Source organism: Syngnathus scovelli, chromosome 2, assembly GCF_024217435.2.
Source record: "Syngnathus scovelli strain Florida chromosome 2, RoL_Ssco_1.2, whole genome shotgun sequence".
Classification (NCBI taxonomy): domain Eukaryota; kingdom Metazoa; phylum Chordata; class Actinopteri; order Syngnathiformes; family Syngnathidae; genus Syngnathus; species Syngnathus scovelli.
Genome location: NC_090848.1, coordinates 9,968,143 through 9,987,770, shown reverse-complemented (window position 1 = coordinate 9,987,770; position 19,628 = coordinate 9,968,143). Strand labels below are relative to the sequence as shown.

Here is a 19,628-nt window from a genome sequence, read left to right as displayed (position 1 = left end):
TATTATTCACAAAGCAATCTTGTAATGTATTTTACTTGTCTTTTATTAGATGGATTACATTCAAATCTTTTGCATCAATAGATTCTGTACAAAAAATGGCCATTGCAATCAAAGAAGTCATTCCCAACCTGCAGGACAGGTTCAGCTTTAGTGCCCTGAAACTTCTCGAGCTCTTCCTCAGATAACACTTGTCCATCCCAAGCCTCGTCTTCCGCCTCTGCCAGATTGGCGTCGGCTGAGTCGTCCTGTCCTGGCCACGTTGTTGTCACTGCCCCATCTTTGTGGCATTTTGGCGGCATCACCGGAACGGTAACGAGAGCGGAAGCTTTGATAGAGGGTTTATCTGTGCTTTCAGTCACAGGAACCAAAGCAGCTTCTGGATTTCTGGTAGGCAAGAACTGGCGTGGTGAGCGGCCTGCGTGCAGAGCTGATTGACTTTGCTCTGTCCTGGTCTCACCCAAAGGCAATGCTGAACGCTGAAGCCTGGACATCACCTTAATAAAAAATAAAAAAAAGTTTCTGCACATATTTTAAGTTCCCTTGTCACTCAGTTTGATTACTCACTAATGAATTCCCATCCACTTTTCAAACTTTGAAAATTTCCAAAATGTTGCAACCTTACCTTTGTATCCTGCTCTGCTTTCCTGTGAGGCGTCGGGTTGAACTTGGTGCGGAGCACCCTCTGGATCACATCGGGACTGACTGAGAAGCCTTCAGATAGCTGTCCAATTGTCCACTCGTCTGGATGCTCTCGCTTTAGATACCTATCATTTGGGTACATGTATACTGAATTTCTTAATGTAAAATAATGTCAAATATCCTGATGCGTATCGTCTTGAAAGCCATACTTCATGATACATATTGTATCGTGTTATACATTGTTGATGGCAATACCCAGCCCTGGGATACCTGATGGTCTCCATGGCCTCCCAAGTCAAGGTCCTCTCTGGAGCACCTGATGGTGTCATCTTCCTGTGCAATTTGTTGTATTTGATCATCTTCTGCTTCCTCTTATTCTCTCTAGCAAAATACAAAAAAAAAAAAAAAAAAATACAAAATAGAATGAACAGAATTTCTACTGTCATATTTAACAATGTAACAACTTTATACGTATGCCCGTGTGGGTGACTAGCCGAGTTATGCTTCAATTTTGACAATACTATCATTAAAATTTAGGGCCATGATTCACATGTCATAATAAGTGGAAAATGACATTTCAGAAGCAGCCTTACTCCAATAAAACGTTGAGTTTGTCCTCGACCTCCTTCATGATATCGTCTTCATCATCATCATCTTCATCTCTGCGGGATCCGTATTGCTCTCCGCGTGTCCTCCCCACACGCCTACTACTGCTGGCATAACGACAAAACGCAGTGGGAGGACGAAGCTGCGCCACCACCTTGGGGATGCACGCTGATGGGTTCGCTACTGCCCCAACCCACCGGGAGAGCACATAGAAACGTCCGGCGGCCATGGCGCCCATGGGTCGCAGACGTGGGAGTCTTGTCGATTGGCAAACGTGAAGATGTTTCGCGTTCTTGTAGTTGATCAACAGATTAAGGTGACAACATGATATTGCATCCGTGCCCTCTTCACTATTCGAACCATTTCCTGGTTTTCTACGGCAAGAGTATTTAGACAAATTACATGTGCGCAAGGAAGAGGCGGAAGTAATGCACCCAAATCCCTGTCTTTTTAACGAAAAATAATATTATTTCCATTCATTTGAACGGCGAATGCAAATTTCAGATACGAATGAATGTGCTGAGTGAGACTCAAACTCAAGACGGCAAAAGTTTTATAACCATTGGAGTAAAGAGAATTCCCAACGCGACAGAAATGAATACTCTTGTGCGCCAGTTGCGACGTCTTCCGGGCGCTCAGGGCACTGCAGAAAATCCCTCCCATTTTTCTCCTCCCTCTTCTCTCCCTCCCTCCCCCCGTGCGGGGTTGCTTCATTTGCGGCCATTTTGTTCGCTCACTTTGTTGATTGGGCTTTAGCAAGCTGTACTGGAGCCAATCAGAGGGAAACCGGACAGCAGCGAGCACACGGTAAGGGAGAGCCGATTGAAGGCATTGGGTAACTGTCAGCACGGATTGGTTTGCCGCGGACCAACCAAATGACTAACCCGACAAAGTGCACAAAAATCGAATGACGGTCGTACGTTTTGGGGCCTGTGTCCAAATTCGCGGGACACGATCGTTTCGTGCTTCGGTCGGGCTAGCTAACTATTTAGCTTGCTAGTGCAAACAAAGGAACGGCGGGGAATGGCTTCGTTCGCCACCCTTGAACGACTTCCAGCCAAATATAGCGGACTAATGCAACTGACTTATAGTCCCCGCTCGTGATCAAACTCCTTCAAATAACTCGTCAACCAGGCCCCAATATTAGCGTTATTTACTCCCCCACCCCCTTGTTGAGTTAGCTTAGGCGCCATGTCGCCCCGCTATCAAAATAACATGCAAAAATAATAATAATAATTTGCAAAATGACGAATTGGTACTGTTTTCTCTTTTTATAAGAATCTCCTGGGTATGCACACGTTTTCCATTTGTTTTAACTTGGAAATTTTTTTGCTAAATTGTGGAAATGTATTTATAATTTTACTATAATAAAACCACATATTCCCCTTGTTTTGAAAATATATAGTTTGACTTCAGTGACTACCCATCTGTAAATAAATGAAGCTATATTATTAATCTCATACTGTTGGCTAAATGGCACAGATATGGATGCATTACTCAGAGACCTAATTTTATATTTAAATTTCTGGGTATTCTGCTACTATGTAGTAATTTCTGTTTCAGTTTACTGTTTTCACTGTCATTATGGTTATCCCATTGCCATATGTGAAGCACTGTGTTACTGCTGCAGCTGTTATGAAATATGCTATATAAATAAAGTCTTATTGTATTGTATAATAAGCTTGTATCGCCCACTGCCCATGGTCACAGTTATGATAAATCAAAAGTGCCAAAAATGAAATGCACGTAATAATCTTGTGGCAGAGTTAAATACTGTTCGATCTCCCTGACAGTGTGTGTTTCTGTTGAAGAACGGCTTGTTGGTTAAGCGGCTATGGAGCAGTACACGGCTGCCACCACGGCGACTGGAGAGCAGATTGTAGTGCAGACTGCCAATGGACAGATCCAACAGCAGGTGAGTTGCTGAGTCTATTGCTCTTGTCTCTAGGGGAACACACACCACCACAACACAACATTTAATGTTTGACATCCCAACCACATGGACTGGGAAAACGTGCAGAATGGGAGCCTCGTGATTTGATTCTGAAACATATGTGACCATGGTGCTGAAATTGATTTTAAAGAAGCAAACATGATTTTATCCCCGTCATTTTTCTTGGATCTCAACTTTTATCAATTAGAAATCCCACGTTATTTAGATGTTTGACTATTATATATTTGGTTATGAATGTTTAATACACTTGTGTTTTTTTCTGGGTGAGTTTAAAATATTCTAATGTCTTTGAATGGGCCTTGCATTTGGTTCTGACAGTTATATCATTGTTGCTGTTATGATACTTTCTGTTTTAAAGATGAACCTTATCAGGTGGAGTATATTACAAGCGATAAGAGAAATAGTCAAGTCTGACTTGATGGCTTGATACAGTTATTGCACGTGAAGGTTATGCCACCAAATATTGTGTTATTCACTTGAAGTCCATTTAACAATATCAGTTCCAATACTTTTGGCTACTTGAAAAGCAGATCACTTCAAAAAAGTTGCACTTCGAAACTTTTTTCTTATATTCATTTTTGGATCTGAAATCCAAATGTCTTCGGTATACAACTAAAAACAATGCATGAAACTTCACCCAAGTATAAAATAGAACATTTTCAATGTTAACACAATGCACACCTTGTCGTCCTTTCTTACAAGTGTTGAGAAAAGCAAAATAGACTCCAGATTGTCCTTTTTTGGGGGCCGTTCCAACTTGAAGGCAGCTCTACTGTGTTGTTTAGAAAAAAATAAAATGAAGTTGCCTTGTGGTGACTTGCCCGCAGGCCCAGGGCACAGTGACCGCTGTGCAGCTGCAAACGGAGGCGCCCGTGGTGACAGCCTCGGGCCAGCAGGTGCAGACACTCCAGGTAGTGGTGTCTTGGCCATCCTGTGTCGGTGGCGTATGCCTCACATATGACTCCATATTTGCTGTTTGGGATCTTATGACCATAATAATAAATATAATAAATACATCCGGAAGTTTAAGGGTCCTATTTTTAGTCAGCCGGCGCCTATAACGTCATTGACGTAACGTCACAAGTCCAGTCTAGCGTGTTTGGGGCCGTGTTGTGTAAAAACGGGTGTGTCGTCATTTTTTTGTATTTTGAGTCTGGTCACAGTCACACAGACAGCGGCACGCACCAATTGGTGAAGAGCAGAGAAAAAAATCATTTTCTTTTGAAAAATTAATTCCTTCAGGGCCATCCGCTGCTGGGGTTTCATTTTAAACTAACGCTACTGAATAAATGTATCGTCTCTCCCGCCACCATTTTGAATGTTATGAGGAACGACTTCTATCCCCAAAGAGTGACGTAAATGCATGTTCTTTCAAGAAAACATCTACAAAAAGGTCGTAATGCTTATTTTCAATTCAAACATATTCGGGCCTGAGCGTTAAGATTTTATGATCCTAATTCTGAGAAAAATCATTTTAAAAAAAATCGTCGACTTTTTTTTTTTTTTTTTTTGCCAATAAAAAGGTTAGCCAAAAAATGTCAGATTTTTTTATTTTTTATTATAAGAGATAAAATTGGTCTAAAATGCCATGCAGCAAATTTGGAGCCCTATGCGTTTGCATACAATAGTCGGGGCAGATTGCTTGTATTTTCATGAAGCATCTGACCCACGGCATGCGTCTCCCAGCTGTCTGAATTCACCGCATGCTGCTCACTCAGCCCAGCGTCTCATGTGGCGTTTTCCTGTGCTGTCACTTTGTGCCATGACTTGTTTTCTGATGTTGAAAACATCTACAAAGTGTTTTTGGTTCTACGTGATCACAAGTGAATTGCATGAATTCATTGTCATAGTCCACACAGCAGGAACTCTCATTGAGTTTTTCCCTTTTTGTTTTCTAGTTGTAGTTCAAATGTTCTGAGTGGCAAGGTAGAGAGTTTATAAAGACAAACTCGTACTTTATTCTGCTTGATTTTAAATTACTGTGATCTGTAACGATTGAGTGAAGTAAAATTATGTTTTGCACTTGCAGGTGGGCAAGGACAGTCTATCATAATTTTTTTCAACGTAGTGTTGATATTAATATCCATGATAGTTTTTCTCACTCATAGCTTTGGGACATTTTTTTGTTTTTATCATTTCATCTGTATTTGCCTCTAGCTTGTACACTCATTGTTTTATTTGTCTTTTGCCTGTCAAGTTATTGTTGCTCATGAGTGTTTGCCAAACAGTCAACCCTCGCTATTGGCAAGAGGTTAGGGGCCGAGATGCACGGCAACTAGCAAAACATTTAGAAGTGTAGTCTCAGGTAAATTTCCATACAATTTTACAACCCTAGCTATGTTTGTCTGGAGGTGACGCAATTGGCGAGGGCTAACTGTACATCAAATAAGTCTCAGGCTAGAAGACAAAAAGAGTCTGCCCTTCATGTGAAATCAGTAAAGCTTGCTGTGCTGCTGTGACAATGGTGGTCCTCACATGCAGGTGCAGGGGCAGCCTCTGATGGTCCAGGTGAGCGGCGGGCAGCTCATCACGTCATCCGGACAGCCCATCATGGTGCAGGCCATGTCAGGGGGCCAGGGTCAGACCATTATGCAGGTTCCTGTGTCTGGGGCTCAGGGATTGCAACAGGTTAGGCAAGGAACTCGCATGAGGATGTGTGTTTGCATTCTGTGTACTGATGTAGTGTGTGTTTGTAGATTCAATTGGTGCAGCCTGGTCAGATCCAGCTGCAAGGTGGTCAAACTCTGCAGCTCCAGGGTCAGCAGGGCCAGCCTCAGCAGATCATCATCCAGCAACCCCAGACGGCCATCACCGCTGGACAGAACCAGGTGTTAAATATTGGCCAACAAAGTGTAAGAGATTTATGACACATTTTTACCACTAACCTTTGGCATTCTTGTATTAACATTCTGGTAAGGATCAAGAATTATAGTATACTTACATGCCACTTAGAAATTTCTGGTTGAAATCACTAAAGTCAAAAGTCAAGTAAAATGTATTTATATAGACTCAAAAGAACTTCACATGCTAGTCTAGATTCAAACCGAGTATCTTAGTTCTATGAATCTGTGAGGAAACATTGCTTACCATTTGTCCAGTGTGCTGCAAGAAATCCAATGTATAAAAAGTAATCAAATCTATTGAATGTATTTTCCCTGCAGGGTCAGCAGATCAGTGTGCAAGGCCAACAAGTGGCTCAGACAGCTGATGGACAGACTATTGTCTACCAGCCAGTCAATGCAGATGGAACTGTGCTACAGCAGGGTAAACAGAGGCACACAACACAGACACTAGCCAATCGTAGTCTTTACATTCTTGTTTATTCATTTTCAATAAAATACTTTTTGGGTGAATCTCGTAACCATAAAAACTGTTTTGGGGGGGCTGGATTAATTATCGGCATTCCAATACCTAATGGGAATATTGATACGTACAGCTACAAGTAAATTGAGATACAAAAAGGTTAATTCTTTATTTGCCCTCTGCTTGTAAGTTTTCTAAAAGGAGGGTGTGTGTGTTTGTTAGGAATGATCACAATTCCCGCCGCCAGCTTGGCGGGTGCCCAGATCGTACAGGCAGGAGGTGCTAACACCAACACCACCAATAGCCAAGGCACTGTGACCGTCACCCTGCCCGTCTCTGGCAACATGGTCAATGCAGGTGGAATGGTCATGGTAAGACCCAATGTTGAGGTACCCAGCATCTTATTGCGTTTGTGTTTGTTATCAATTAATCATAAACACTGCTTGGAGGTGTAATTTCTTTTTTTTTGCTTCCCCAATCTAAATAAGTCAATCGATGCGTTAGGACCAAAATGAAGTACTGCAACATTTTCTGAATTGAAGAATATAATTGTACCCTTAAAAAAATAGAATTGAACCGTTCTTTTACCGTTCTTGACCAGATGGTGCCGGGAGGTGGCACAGTGCCCACAATGCAGCGGATTCCTCTGCCAGGCGCCGAGATGCTGGAGGAGGAGCCCCTCTATGTGAACGCCAAGCAGTACCACCGCATCCTAAAGCGAAGGCAGGCCCGCGCCAAGCTGGAGGCTGAGGGCAAGATCCCCAAAGAGAGGAGGGTAAGGCTCATTTGTCATCATGCTGGTTAGACGGCGTCGGTTAGAAAATCCAATGCATGCTCTTGTTTTTTTCTCAAAGAAATACCTGCACGAGTCTCGCCACCGTCACGCTATGCAGCGTAAACGAGGCGACGGAGGGCGGTTCTTCTCACCCAAGGAAAAGGAAGAAATGGCCTTGGCATTGGCACAGGTAAGAAGCTAAATTATTCAAAGACATCACAATCAAAACATTTTATGCACCAATTGCACTTGAGTAAAAGTACTAGTACCTTACTTAACAGAGCTCAAACTTTTGCCAGAACGGCAACTACACAACCGGTGTCAGTTAAACAAAAAAAAATATATATTTAGTAACCATAAGTGGCTGATGTTATTTTTATTGCATAACGTCATCATCAAAGGGTGTGGGGGGCCTTGTTTCTATTTTGGTCTCATTGTGCTATAAATAACCAATGCTTGTCTTCACAGCAACAGCAGGAAGTGGCACAGGCGGCAGCCGACGAGACGGTAGCTCAGATGATCAGAGTGTCGTAGCATGACTCAGGTTGACCCTTCATCCTGTTTACCAGCTCGTCTTATTTGTCACTCTGAGCTTCCGGCTAACAGGCCAGCAGCAGTAGATGCCCTCTTTTCTGGAACTTCTCATTCTCTTTTTGTGCGTGCCTGTGTGTAGTTGAAAAAAAAAAAAAATCCTTCTTCTGGATAAATATTTCGCACTGCAATATTCTCCCTGACAAAAGTTATGGCTACACCGTCTTGTCGTTTGTAAAACTATTGTTTTAAGTTGAAATGCTTTCTTTGGCCAAACACTTAGCACCTACTATTTATTTCCCACCCAGACTAAGTCATGGTTACACCAAGTCTACTTCGTTCAATGCTGATAATGAATGAATGAGTCATGACGTTTAACTGGTACAGCCTTTTTGGGGGGGAGGGTGTTTGAACGTGTTAATGCATGTTCTGATTTTCCTTTGTTTTGAGTCTTCCCCCACACCCCCAAAAAACATTTGTGAAAATATTGTATATTAATCATGTTTCCCTCCCCTACTGTACTTTAGCTTGCCAGCTTTTTGGGACATTGTATACAATGTTGTTAGGATTTTTGTTTATAGGGAAAACGTTCTATCCACACGTGTTTGACTTGTATATTTTTATTCATTAAATGAAGCAATGTTGTCTTTTTTACATAAGCAGTTTATAAAAAATAATTGATTGAATGCCTATTTAATTAAACAGCAGTCAGTCACATGTGGTTCCTTGTACTGTTGTGCAAAATCTTTTACAGGTGCTATTTTTCGCTTTTTTCTTAAGGACGCATTAGCCTATTTTCTGTATTATGTTTGCAGTTGTGATTATTCGACTTGTAGTTCACGATCACCTCTGGTTCACCATCACTGTGGTGAGGGCACTAAGGTCAGTAGAATTACGGGACTTTTATTTTGGGGAACTGATGCAAAAAGACAATCTACAACTGTCACAGTAACTCGCGTTCAAAGCAACTCCCAGTCAAACAATAATAGTTTAAAATAGTTATAATTAGTTCATAATTTTGTTGAATTAAGGCCCCAACGCAGAGCCGATGGAGGCGGTTGCAGCGAGTGCACACCCCCGCAGAAGCTCGGGTGGCCCGGCCGTTTCACAATTGACCAATCATGGCGCAGAAGGCGGGACTATTACCGGTCTTCATGGGGGGGGGGGGGTAATAGTTTAAAATCGATTGTGTAACCATGGAAACACAATGTACGACTGTCGCACAAACACAATAGTACAAAGCCGGGCAATAACAGCATTATTGTCGTTAGTTTGACTGCCCCGCTTTCCTCCGCAGAGCCGATGGAGCCAAACACCCCCACCCATCCCGTGCCGAGAGCTCAGGTGACCCACTCGCTCCTTCGCATCGCCCCCCTTCCTCCCCGCGGAGATCAGCCTGCCTGCGCACCGATGCGATCGCAGCCTCCACTCGAACCGAGGAAGTGTCATCAAACAAAGTCGCTAAGACACAAAACAGCTTAATATTAACCTTCAAAGTTAAATTGTCATTTTGAGGTGGGCCCACACGACAGCGCTTCTTCCTCCTTTCGGTAACCTCATCAGCTCAGCCCCTGCTCCCCGAAACGGGACACCATACTCGGCAGATGAGATGAGCGACTCGACGGCATCCGACGGAATGGTGGAGGTCAAACAAGGCACCAAGTACGTCAAGGAGACCGAGAACGTGGCGGAGAAATACTCGGCCTTGACTGTGAGCAAGAACAGCAGCGACGTGAACATGAACGTCGGGGAGATGCCCTCTGCCGCCTTCACCGCCGTCCCTACACTCAAGTCCGTCAAAAAGGTAAGGACGCTGCGACCTGACATCAGCCAGGGAGGAGGAGGCGCTGCCGCCGCCGCATCATGAGGGGGGCAGACCGTATCCTGGCCGGGTTCATACTGCCGCAGTAGAGTTATATGATGCTAACATCATATGGGGAGCTACGAGGAACCCGTGGAACGAGTGGTTTGCACGTTTGGGGCAGGGGGTTCGTGTTTGCGTGTTCTCCCTACGTGGGGGTTTTCCTCCCACACTTCAAAAACGCGTTAGCCTGTTAGCTGCATTAAAGTACACCTTGTCCACAAGTGTGACCGTGAGTGGCAAGGCTCGACTGAACGATTTTTAAAATATAATCTTTTTTCCACCTTGATTGCGATTAATATGCAAATATTATTTTTCAAGTTCAAGTTCTCATATATTTTTTAACAAACACAAGCAATAAATTACTCTATATACATACGTACATTACTCTATATCTATATACAATACTTTGTTTTTTCTCTTATGTTTCTGGTGAAATAAAGACATGAAGCATTAATTAATTTGAAAGGATGAATAAATTAATCTGTATTGTGATGAAATTTACTATACATGAATTCAAAATTCTACCAAACAAACATGGTGTAAACATAAGTCTGTAAATCATAAATTAAATCATAAGATCTGGCAAACCCTGGACATCAGAACTGTGAGGCAGATGTGCTCAAGTCACCAATCATTCACTGTTCTGTCTATACAGTGCTTTATTGGACTTATACGAGTTTTTACAACTGAAATGTGTGGCAAGATGCCAACTTAAATGACTCTAGCCCCTGACATCACTTACTTGGCCACCCTCCTTGAAGGGACACCAATACTATTGTACTGCTGCATGGCATTTCAATTCATTCCAATAGGAACAATTTTATATTACAAGCCTGGTGTCGAATGTACTAAACTTTGTAAATCAAAATTTATACAAATAAAAAACAACTAAAAATAAATATAGGAACAAATAAGAAAGGGGAAAAAAGATGAGGCCAGCAGATATTTTTTCTAAATATTAACAAGTCAATTTGAGGTGCAGTATTAACAGTAGGGTTTTCAATTGATGGTGCATGAACAAATATTGTCATTCCAAGCAGGGTATGTTGTGTAACGGCTCCATGAGACAAAGACAGAAGGTCACTGACTCTCTCTGTCTCTGTCTCTGTCTCTCTCTCTCTCTCTCTCTCTGTCTTGCTCTCTCTGTCTTGCTCTCTCTGTCTCTCTGTCTCTCTCTGTCTCTGTCTCTCTCTCTCTCTCTCTCTCTCTGTCTTGCTCTCTCTGTCTCTCTGTCTCTCTCTCTCTCTGTCTCTCTCTCTCGCTCTCTCTCTCTCTCTCTCTCTCTCTCTCTCTCTCTCTCTCACGCACGCACGCACACACACACACACAACACAAAGTTAGACAACTCGATTAAAACATTGGTTAAAAACACCCCAGTTTCATTGCTGTTGGCTTTACAGTACTCGGTCGGTATCAGAGCGTTTTGTGGAAAGGCCTTGAAATATAAAAAAATAGTAAAATAAGTCCCCTTGAAGCATATGTACTCGCACATTCACTGTTTTTCTCCAGGCAGCGGGTGCCGGTTCAGTTGGACTTGCGCCTCTGGTGTGTATTCATAACAAAATGCTTTGTTGTCATAAGCTCTCTGCAGCATTCCAAACATCCAATATGTTTTTCTATCGGAACACAGTCCACATGTTGTTCTTATTGCCTGGCAGGTGAGCAGAACATGTTATCCTAATGGTTCTCAAACTGGGGTCCTCGGACCCTCATGGGTCTCCAAGTTACTGCTTGGAGGAATGCAAAATAATTAGCAGCAAATGATTACTGTCTAGTACCAGTACCAATAAAGCAGACAAACTAAATACTCCTCCCTATCTTAGAGTTTATGCCGATTACAAGTTCGGATATGCTTGTGTCGTTTCATCAGAGGTGCTGTTTTGTGCATTGTGACTGAATAGCGTCAAGGCTTTTATTTGAAGACATGGACAAATGGCCAATGTGTTGATGTAAGACCGTCTGTTGGATGACATCTGGGTTAGTAAGTCGCTAACACGGCCTGACAGAAGGACCAAGCCGAGCCAGCTTAAGTCTCCCACTTGCGCAGTAGTGATCACTAAGAGTTTTTCTTCAGTTTGAAGTTGTAAGCCACCGCTTGTTTGTTTTATAAAGACAAGGGCCAAGTCAATAAATCGTGGTTATACACATTTTGCGGCCAATTTCTATGATTTCGGATCTCTGTCGTCGCCCCGTTGCAAGCTGTAAAAATAGCAATTACGACTTACCTCCTATTAGCCATTTGAGGGCTTTATCTGATTTGACTCACTGACACATAGATGCAAAAGTAATAAATTAAGGAAAAGAAGCAGAAGGAAATAAAGAAGGAAGATGGAATGGGAAGAAGGAAGGAAACAAAGGAAACAGAAGAGCAAGACAAAATGAATGAAACAAGGGGACAGAGGACGAAAGGAAGAAAGAAAAAGGTGGAAGAAAGGGTGACAGAAAGTAGGAAATCAGGAAAAGAGGAGACAAAAGAAAAAAGGAAATAAACAGGGAAGGAATAAAGGCAAAACAAAAGGGATGAAAAGAGTAAGAGGTGAAGGAAAAAAGGAATCAATTGATCAAATAAGGAAGCGTGGAAGGGATGAATGAAAAAAGAAATGAAAGAAGAAGGGAGGAAGAAACAAAAAAGGAAACAAGGGTGACAAAATGCTCTCTTTCCCTCGCTCTCCCTCGCTTATTCCTTCCCTCTGTCTCACCGTTGCTGTCTTTCTTTCTCTCTTTCTTTCTCTCTGTCTCTCTCTTTACCTCTCTGTCTTGACCGCTCCCTGTGTCCGCCCGCCTCTTTCCCTTGGCCATTGGAAATAAGGATGACAGGTGAAGGGTGCCTCCCACCCGGCTTTTCTGGGAGGGTTTTCCCCCCCGAGTTAGTATCACTGGCTCCACCAGGTGTTGAAATGTCACACGGAGGACGCAGAGGCAGGGAACAGGCAGTGATGGCGCACAGAGAAAGGGTGAGTGACCGCTAACAACCCAAATTCATCAAACACATTTCATCCCCAAGACGCGGACTTGATTTGTTCTCACACAATTCTGGCGGATCGAAACGTAAACATGGAACCGACCAAAAGATAGATTAGACTGTCTTCTTTCATCAGAAAATGTATTTCTACCATTTGTCATTCTTGAGGCAGCAGAACATTGTTAATTTAACTGAAAGTCTTGTTTCTGGGGAAAAACTGAGAGTTTATTTCAAATTAAACTTTGACACCAATATTTATTTGCTTATATGACAACTAAAATATATAAAAATAATTTCCTCTCATAAAACAAACGAAACAAATTCTGGAAAAGCAAAGAAATGTGTACATTATCCTAAAAACACTTTTTTACACAAGACATTTTCCGCATTACCGACTTGCATTTACATTTGTTTGTTCTTAGTTGCACGGCTACTTATTTATCTCCGCTAACTCAGTGCTTTTAGCTTCAGTGTGCAAGATGTAAAGTACATACAAGTGGCAAATACAATTAGTAATCTTGAAGTTGAAGGACAGTACTAAAAGCATGAGGGAAATTTGTGCTTACCTCTTGACTTTGGGATTGAGAGGGACGTTTCTCTGTCACTGTCAGCTCATCTCGGGCAGAAATTCTTCGTTTACATTTCCGATCAAGTGTTACAAAAACAATTTGAGTTGAAGTTGCAAATCTCACCTGCTCAGTGGGATACGGACTGTTTCCACTTATTAAGTCCCCAGTTGGAGTCTATCAAAATATGAAAATTCACCCAATATGGCTGCTTCAAACCAAAATGGTAGACTTCCGTGTCACTTTCAAGCATAGGTCTTCACGACTTTTTATGTGTCCTGTTATGATAGACACATTCGCCCAATTCCTTGTCGATGAGGTCCAAAAGCAGTTTTTTTTCTCGTGAGAACTACTGATAGAACTCAGAATTGGGTCCCATTTGAGCAAATTTCCTTGAAAGATTTTGTCAAAGTACAAGCCCTTCTCACTGATGTGCTCCCGGATTTATGCGTGTTGTGTCAACTCCGCTGACCTGCATGTTGGTTTTTAGTGCAAACACATTCTATGGACATCAAAAATAAAGAGGAAATTTGACAGCATTCCACAGTGAATGAAAAGAGTTGAAGAAAGTCATCGCTCAAGTCCTCTGGATATGTCCGCAAGCGAACAGGCTTATCCTTACAAATGTTTTAAGAATTAAAAGGCTCAACAAACAATCTGGAGGTTTGTATTCATTTGCCGTAATACTGCTTTTTGGTTCACTTTCAAAACAAAGTGAGAGCACTTCTATGTTTCTCAATAGCTGTGAGAACAAAAACAGGACATGGAACTGACACTCTATGACTGACTATGAACAAAACCTCTTGGAGACCATTGTGAAAAAGTAAATTGGCAATTTTGTTGTGTTTTTTTTTGCTCTCTCCCCTGTAGATCCAGTTTGCCAATGCAGAGGATAAACAGGAGTTCAGCAAATACCCGACCAAAGCTGGCCGCCGCTCCCTCTCTCGCTCCATCTCGCAGTCGTCCACAGACAGCTACAGCTCAGGTACCATTTCAACTTAGCAACTTTGCGTCGCTCCTCTTCCATATCTGTTGTGTTAAGGTATGGCGCATGTGCTATTTATGACCCGGCCGCTTCTTGTTTTCTTCTTTTGTCAGCTGCGTCCTACACTGACAGCTCTGATGATGAAACATCCCCAAGAGACAAAGCTCAGGTCAACACTCAGGGCAGCAGCGACTTCTGCGTGAAGAACATCAAACAGGCTGAATTTGGCCGCCGTGAGATTGAAATTGCAGAACAAGGTACCTTTGGCAATTATTGCTCTTTTTTAAAGAATGGTGTGATTGCTAATGACAAAAATGATTGAAAAGAATACGATCAATTAAAACGTCTTCTGGTGGAGTGATGAGCTCATTTCCCTCAAGATTGGTTTGAATGGCCTTCCTGTGTGCCCTTTGTATTTTGTTTTCCACTGGGTACTTTGATTCCTTGTTAAGATTAATCAGCTGATGTATTAGCTTCAAAAATAGGGACCTGGAGGGGGGCTGATTTTTCTTTCTGTATTCAAGTCAGGTTTATTTATATAGCCCTGAATCACAAGCAGTCTTAAAGGGCTTCACATATACAAAACAAATTGACAATTATTCTCAAAGCGTCCCCTGATCTTATACATATTAAAGTTGAACAAATACTACGATTCGCCAAAGTATCTTAAAACAAATGTTCCGGCTGTAATTGTAATGTCTTTACATCAGCACCAAAAAATATATTTTTTAATTTGTTAGATATTTTTTTAATTATTGGGCCCATTATTTTTGCTTCCTCCAGATATGTCGGCCCTCATTTCCCTGAGGAAGAGAGCACAGGGTGAGAAGCCTCTGGCGGGGGCCAAAGTGGTGGGCTGTACCCACATCACAGCTCAGACTGCGGTAGGTTGCTGACTTTCTCGCCATCTTCTCCAGTGTGTTTATAATTTTGTTCATCATGATTGCCTGTCAGGTGCTGATCGAGACCCTGGTGGCTCTGGGGGCTCAGTGTCGCTGGACTGCCTGCAACATCTACTCCACCCAGAACGAGGTGGCTGCTGCTCTGGCAGAGACAGGTGAGGAACCCGATGTTCAAGCAGAAGTTCCCAGACTCCATCGGAAATGAACCCACACTTAGTATCATTAGTTTGACAAACACTTGGAGTTTATGATACACATATCTGTGTGCTTGGAGCTTCAATTATAATATTTTGGTGTGCTAAACCATCCAATGTCATTCGTCTTGATCCTCTTGGCTTGTTACCTCCTGCAGGAGTGCCCGTGTTTGCCTGGAAGGGTGAGACCGAAGATGACTTCTGGTGGTGCATCGACCGCTGCGTCAACTTGGAGGGCTGGCAAGCCAATATGGTACCGCATGGTATGGTGTGGCTTGGTGCAGCGAGGAGACCTTCAAGTCTCATTGTTGTTTTCCAGATTTTGGACGATGGCGGAGACTTGACACACTGGGTTTACAAGAAGTACCCCAGCGTGTTCAAGAAAGTGCGGGGCATCGTCGAGGAGAGCGTCACCGGTGTTCATCGGTGAGAATAGAAGTGAACATCATTTAAAATTTTAATGGCTCAAACACCTATTTGTGAAGGTTGCCACTTCGCACGATCATGTCAGACCACTTCCGTAGTTTATTCCCACTACTTGTGAACAAGCCAGCAAACTGAGCCTCTGAAATGGCTAACGCATTTATAAATGTATTGTTTTTAACTTTTATGAAATGGGTCGTGACTTCTAGGAAGATGGGGCTCATAGGATGACAACATTTGGAAGGAGAACCACTGCTGTAGATTTTTCATTGTGTGGCCACGTTGCAGACTCTACCAACTGTCCAAAGCCGGCAAGCTGTGTGTCCCGGCGATGAACGTGAATGACTCGGTCACCAAGCAGAAGTTTGACAACCTCTACTGCTGCCGTGAATCCATCTTGGACGGGTGAGTGTGAATGGACCGTCTGTCCGTCTAATAAATTCATTGTAATTCACTCAATTTTTAAAAAATGTTTTTTGCCAGCTTGAAGAGAACCACGGACATCATGTTTGGCGGCAAACAAGTGGTGGTGTGCGGTTACGGAGAGGTGATTTATCATTAGGAAATGATTATAATGTGTTTTACAGACGCAGCGCTGTATATTACTACAGTTCTTTTAATTTGAATGATTATGACTTTCATAAATAAAATTCAGTACAGTGAACGGTAAAAAGGCACTATTCTAGGGGAATGGAGACCAAGCTGTTGCAAATTGCAAGAGTCTAGAAATGACACCTCCTTTAAACACTTTGTAATTGTCTTTAGATTCTATAAAAGTGCGGCAAAGCACGTATGTCTAAATGAGAATCAGCAACTGCGACATACGTGCTTGACACTAAGATGCCACCAGATGGCGCTAAAGCAACCCTGTCATTGGATGTCTCTTTTTGAATCGAAATACTGGAAAGTTTTCCACCATATCAAATGATGCTCCTGTATGTGATGTAGGTGGGCAAAGGCTGCTGCACAGCTCTGAAAGCACTCGGAGCAATCGTGTGCATCACTGAGATCGACCCTATCTGCGCCCTGCAGGCATGGTGAGTCCTGATTATTTTTCATGTCTATTAAAGTTACTTTTGCTTTTTTGAGAAGTAGTTTCATTAGAGCTCGGAAAAGTTGCTATTTTGCTAACACTTCCTGTGCTTTTGTAAACTAGCTGCTTTGTGTTCAAAGTCATGCTCTTAGTGTAAGCCACTCATAAATCCTGGAATTACTGAGATTTTTTTTCAAGTTGTTGAAAATGTTTGTGTAATCACACCCAATCAGCATGGACGGCTTCAGAGTGGTCAAACTGAGCGAGGTGATCCGGCAAATGGATGTGGTCATCACTTGCACTGGTAAGACGGCAGAAAGAAAAATAAACCTTAATGAAAAATCTAAATCTATTATTAAACATTTGGTCCCGAAGGCAACAAGAACGTTGTCACCAGAGAGCAACTGGATCGTATGAAGAACGGCTGCGTGGTGTGCAACATGGGCCACTCCAACACGGAGATTGACGTGGTAACAGACGATTACATGTCTGTCCTGCGTCGTCTTGTTGAAGACCCCCTCGCTGACTCTCTGATTGTCTCCGATCACGCAGGCCAGTCTACGCAGCCACGAGCTGACATGGGAGAGGGTCCGCTCGCAGGTGGACCACATCATCTGGCCTGATGGGAAGAGAGTTGTGCTGCTGGCTGAGGTGACAGACCTTTGGCAAAACTGCTTTTGAGTAATTGCACTACTCATCGTGTTAGTGGTGGCCATCTTGGTTTGTTTGTGTTCTCTCTTAGGGTCGCCTGCTTAATCTGAGCTGCTCCACAGTGCCCACCTTTGTGTTGTCCATCACGGCGACCACTCAGGTCCGTCCCGGTCCGCCCGCTGGGCTTTCAAGTGTGCATACAGTTATCATTTAAGTCCACGTTACAGCAACAAGGAACGTTCCCTGCTGCAAATCGTGAAAATCTGTGCATCATTAACCCTCATTTAATGTTTTGAACTGTAAGCACCTATAAAGGACACAAGATAGCAGCCAGGCTTCCCTGTATAGTTTAATTACTGGGGCCAGTCATTTTTTTCCCCCATGTCATGTCTCACATTCTGAGCACTCTCTCACTCTCACATGCGATTTGTTTGCTTGCAGGCTCTGGCTTTAATTGAGCTGTTCAACGCTCCAGAGGGACGTTACAAGCAGGATGTGTATCTCCTGCCCAAGAAAATGGGTAAACATCCACTCTCCACTTGACAAAGCAGAACATGGTGTACCCCATATAGTCTACATCGTGTTTTGCATACATGGGCAACGGATAGCCACATCTTTTTCCAAAAAGACAAGCAAACATGACAACAGTGGTCCTAATAATAGCAGCACCGTTCTCATTTCCTGCACGGTGGAGAGAAGAGGGCCAAGAGGATTTGGCCCGATAATAACGTTAATCTACACATTCCTATCCTGTATGTTTTGGGTTTATTCGAAGTCATCACTGTAAATCACTATAGATCACTCCCATTAATACTTCCCACTTATATTGCGGATTCCTGACAAGGAACAGTGGCGCTTGGTGCACAAAACAATGTCATTTAAACGACTGTTTATAATACTGTCAGAGAAAGTACATGCCGTGCAAAAGTCAGGATAAAAGGTAAAGGAGGCCGTGTAAACAAATCATAGTTTTTATACAAATCGAGTGGAATTGGATTTGACTATTGGGCATATCCCACACTGTGACGATGTTCCTCTTTCCCTGCAGACGAGTACGTGGCCAGTTTGCATCTTCCCAACTTTGATGCTCACCTCACAGAGCTCTCTGACGAGCAGGCCAAGTATATGGGCCTCAACAAGAACGGCCCCTTCAAGCCCAACTATTACAGGTACCCTATATTGTACCCTACAGTATGTGGTGCTGATTTGATCTTACACGAGTGCAATCATGCTGTATTTTGTCTTCAGGTATTAATGGGAAGGTCTGCTGCTGTTTGGCTGAAATGAACAGAGATATCTATTTTATTTGATGAATTGCTACCAAATGGATGACTTATTGTACTTATGTATCCTAAATAGTAAATCAGGCATAGCTTTAAAAACAAATTGTATAATCAGCCAGCATGTTTATTGTCTTGTCAAATATGTAAACAAAAACTTAATTGCATGCACTGTTTGCAGCTATGGCGTTTTACTTATTTATTTTATATGAATACATGACCTCAAAGGTACTACCCAGTCCCCCTTATTTATTGCAGCAAATTGAGATGGAACTGTTCCAGATCAGTCCTCAATAAATCCAGAACATTTTACTCTAGCAACAACCGCAAGCTTAATGTTTATACATAATGGAATAGACAGGCTAATGAATAGCATCAATAGTTGCAGTGCTATAAATATGGAAGCAACGGATATTGGAAAACAAGTGGTGGAGAAACCTATGTGGACAAATTAAATCACAACAATTACAGGCATATATGCTTGATCCTCTAGGAAGAGCTACATCTAGATAAACAAACTGGGAACCAAACCTCCATCATCAGGTTTTAAATGAAAATTTTAAGGCTTATTGCATGTGGCAATGGTTTTACTTCTATATTATGCCAGTATGCTAGCCTGTAGGTCACATCTACATTTTTTTTTTTTTTTTTTGCTATCTCCTGAATGAATTTGCTAGTCACTCGCTGATCATGTTAACTCTGTCTGAATCGCTACCATGTCTATGTTTGAATCGACCCATTGAAAACATTGATTTGTCCTTTGTAACGTAATCTGAGATAGCATGTTTTGTGTCTAACATGATTGTCTTTGTTTGTTGTCAACGTGCATTCAGTCAGCAATAACACATTTGTCGGCAGAGGAGAGTGCATCTTCAAATAAAGCTGCATAAAAAGAGAGATTTTGATTGATTGAATGTTTATTTTAAACAAGGAGTACAAAAACACAATTGTTAAATAAAT

At 42.4% G+C, this 19,628-nt stretch overlaps 3 protein-coding genes across 15 annotated transcripts; 2 read left to right on the top strand and 1 right to left on the bottom strand.

Annotated features, from left to right (window-relative positions):
• Window positions 1-25: 25 nt before the first annotated feature.
• ngrn (neugrin, neurite outgrowth associated) lies at window positions 26-1,643 on the bottom strand. Of its 2 annotated transcripts, XM_049752844.2 has the most exons (5): window positions 1,443-1,643; window positions 1,233-1,349; window positions 910-1,020; window positions 623-764; window positions 26-494 (listed from the first exon to the last, which is right to left on the bottom strand). In XM_049752844.2, the coding sequence occupies exons 1-5, from the start codon at window positions 1,481-1,483 to the stop codon at window positions 75-77; spliced, it is 831 nt and encodes a 276-aa protein (XP_049608801.1). In that variant the 5' UTR covers window positions 1,484-1,643; the 3' UTR covers window positions 26-74. The 2 variants fall into 2 exon arrangements, with proteins under 2 accessions (XP_049608801.1, XP_049608800.1); XM_049752843.2 differs by having other exon boundaries at window positions 1,233-1,637.
• Window positions 1,644-1,897: 254 nt separating this feature from the next.
• Window positions 1,898-8,529, top strand: nfyal (nuclear transcription factor Y, alpha, like). 11 transcript variants are annotated; one of them, XM_049752830.1, is made up of 10 exons: window positions 1,898-2,052; window positions 3,057-3,160; window positions 4,027-4,110; window positions 5,681-5,827; window positions 5,896-6,051; window positions 6,361-6,463; window positions 6,725-6,891; window positions 7,104-7,277; window positions 7,357-7,467; window positions 7,746-8,529. In XM_049752830.1, exons 2-10 carry the CDS (start codon window positions 3,080-3,082, stop codon window positions 7,809-7,811), a joined length of 1,089 nt encoding a protein of 362 aa, XP_049608787.1. In that variant the 5' UTR covers window positions 1,898-2,052; window positions 3,057-3,079; the 3' UTR covers window positions 7,812-8,529. The 11 variants fall into 11 exon arrangements, with proteins under 11 accessions (XP_049608787.1, XP_049608789.1, XP_049608788.1 ...); XM_049752832.1 differs by having other exon boundaries at window positions 4,027-4,113; window positions 5,896-6,027; XM_049752831.1 differs by having other exon boundaries at window positions 4,027-4,113; window positions 6,725-6,873.
• Window positions 8,530-9,163: 634 nt separating this feature from the next.
• Window positions 9,164-19,565, top strand: ahcyl1 (adenosylhomocysteinase-like 1). Of its 2 annotated transcripts, none has more exons than XM_049752813.2 (17): window positions 9,164-9,612; window positions 14,071-14,185; window positions 14,299-14,442; window positions 14,969-15,069; window positions 15,140-15,242; window positions 15,440-15,534; window positions 15,601-15,707; window positions 15,993-16,109; window positions 16,188-16,251; window positions 16,653-16,741; window positions 16,971-17,041; window positions 17,113-17,207; window positions 17,290-17,388; window positions 17,480-17,548; window positions 17,830-17,908; window positions 18,437-18,557; window positions 18,637-19,565. In XM_049752813.2, the coding sequence occupies exons 1-17, from the start codon at window positions 9,418-9,420 to the stop codon at window positions 18,641-18,643; spliced, it is 1,671 nt and encodes a 556-aa protein (XP_049608770.1). In that variant the 5' UTR covers window positions 9,164-9,417; the 3' UTR covers window positions 18,644-19,565. The 2 variants fall into 2 exon arrangements, with proteins under 2 accessions (XP_049608770.1, XP_049608771.1); XM_049752814.2 differs by lacking the exon at window positions 9,164-9,612 and adding an exon at window positions 12,461-12,626.
• The last annotated feature ends 63 nt before the right edge of the window (window positions 19,566-19,628 follow it).

Bases quoted from the DNA above. Each gene is read 5' to 3' on its own strand.
- ahcyl1 (XM_049752813.2), top strand. From the start codon at position 9,418: ATGAGCGACTCGACGGCATCCGACGGAATGGTGGAGGTCAAACAAGGC. The intron at 15,070-15,139 runs GTAGGTTGCTGA...ATTGCCTGTCAG, and splicing joins ACATCACAGCTCAGACTGCG to GTGCTGATCGAGACCCTGGT. The intron at 17,909-18,436 runs GTAAACATCCAC...CTTTCCCTGCAG, and splicing joins TCTCCTGCCCAAGAAAATGG to ACGAGTACGTGGCCAGTTTG.
- nfyal (XM_049752828.1), top strand. From the start codon at position 3,080: ATGGAGCAGTACACGGCTGCCACCACGGCGACTGGAGAGCAGATTGTA. The intron at 3,161-4,026 runs GTGAGTTGCTGA...ACTTGCCCGCAG, and splicing joins ATGGACAGATCCAACAGCAG to GCCCAGGGCACAGTGACCGC. The intron at 6,052-6,360 runs GTAAGAGATTTA...TTTTCCCTGCAG, and splicing joins TAAATATTGGCCAACAAAGT to GGTCAGCAGATCAGTGTGCA.
- ngrn (XM_049752843.2), bottom strand. From the start codon at position 1,483: ATGGGCGCCATGGCCGCCGGACGTTTCTATGTGCTCTCCCGGTGGGTT. The intron at 765-909 runs GTATCCCAGGGC...CCCAAATGATAG, and splicing joins GAGGCCATGGAGACCATCAG to GTATCTAAAGCGAGAGCATC. The intron at 495-622 runs GTAAGGTTGCAA...TTTTTTATTAAG, and splicing joins AAGCAGAGCAGGATACAAAG to GTGATGTCCAGGCTTCAGCG.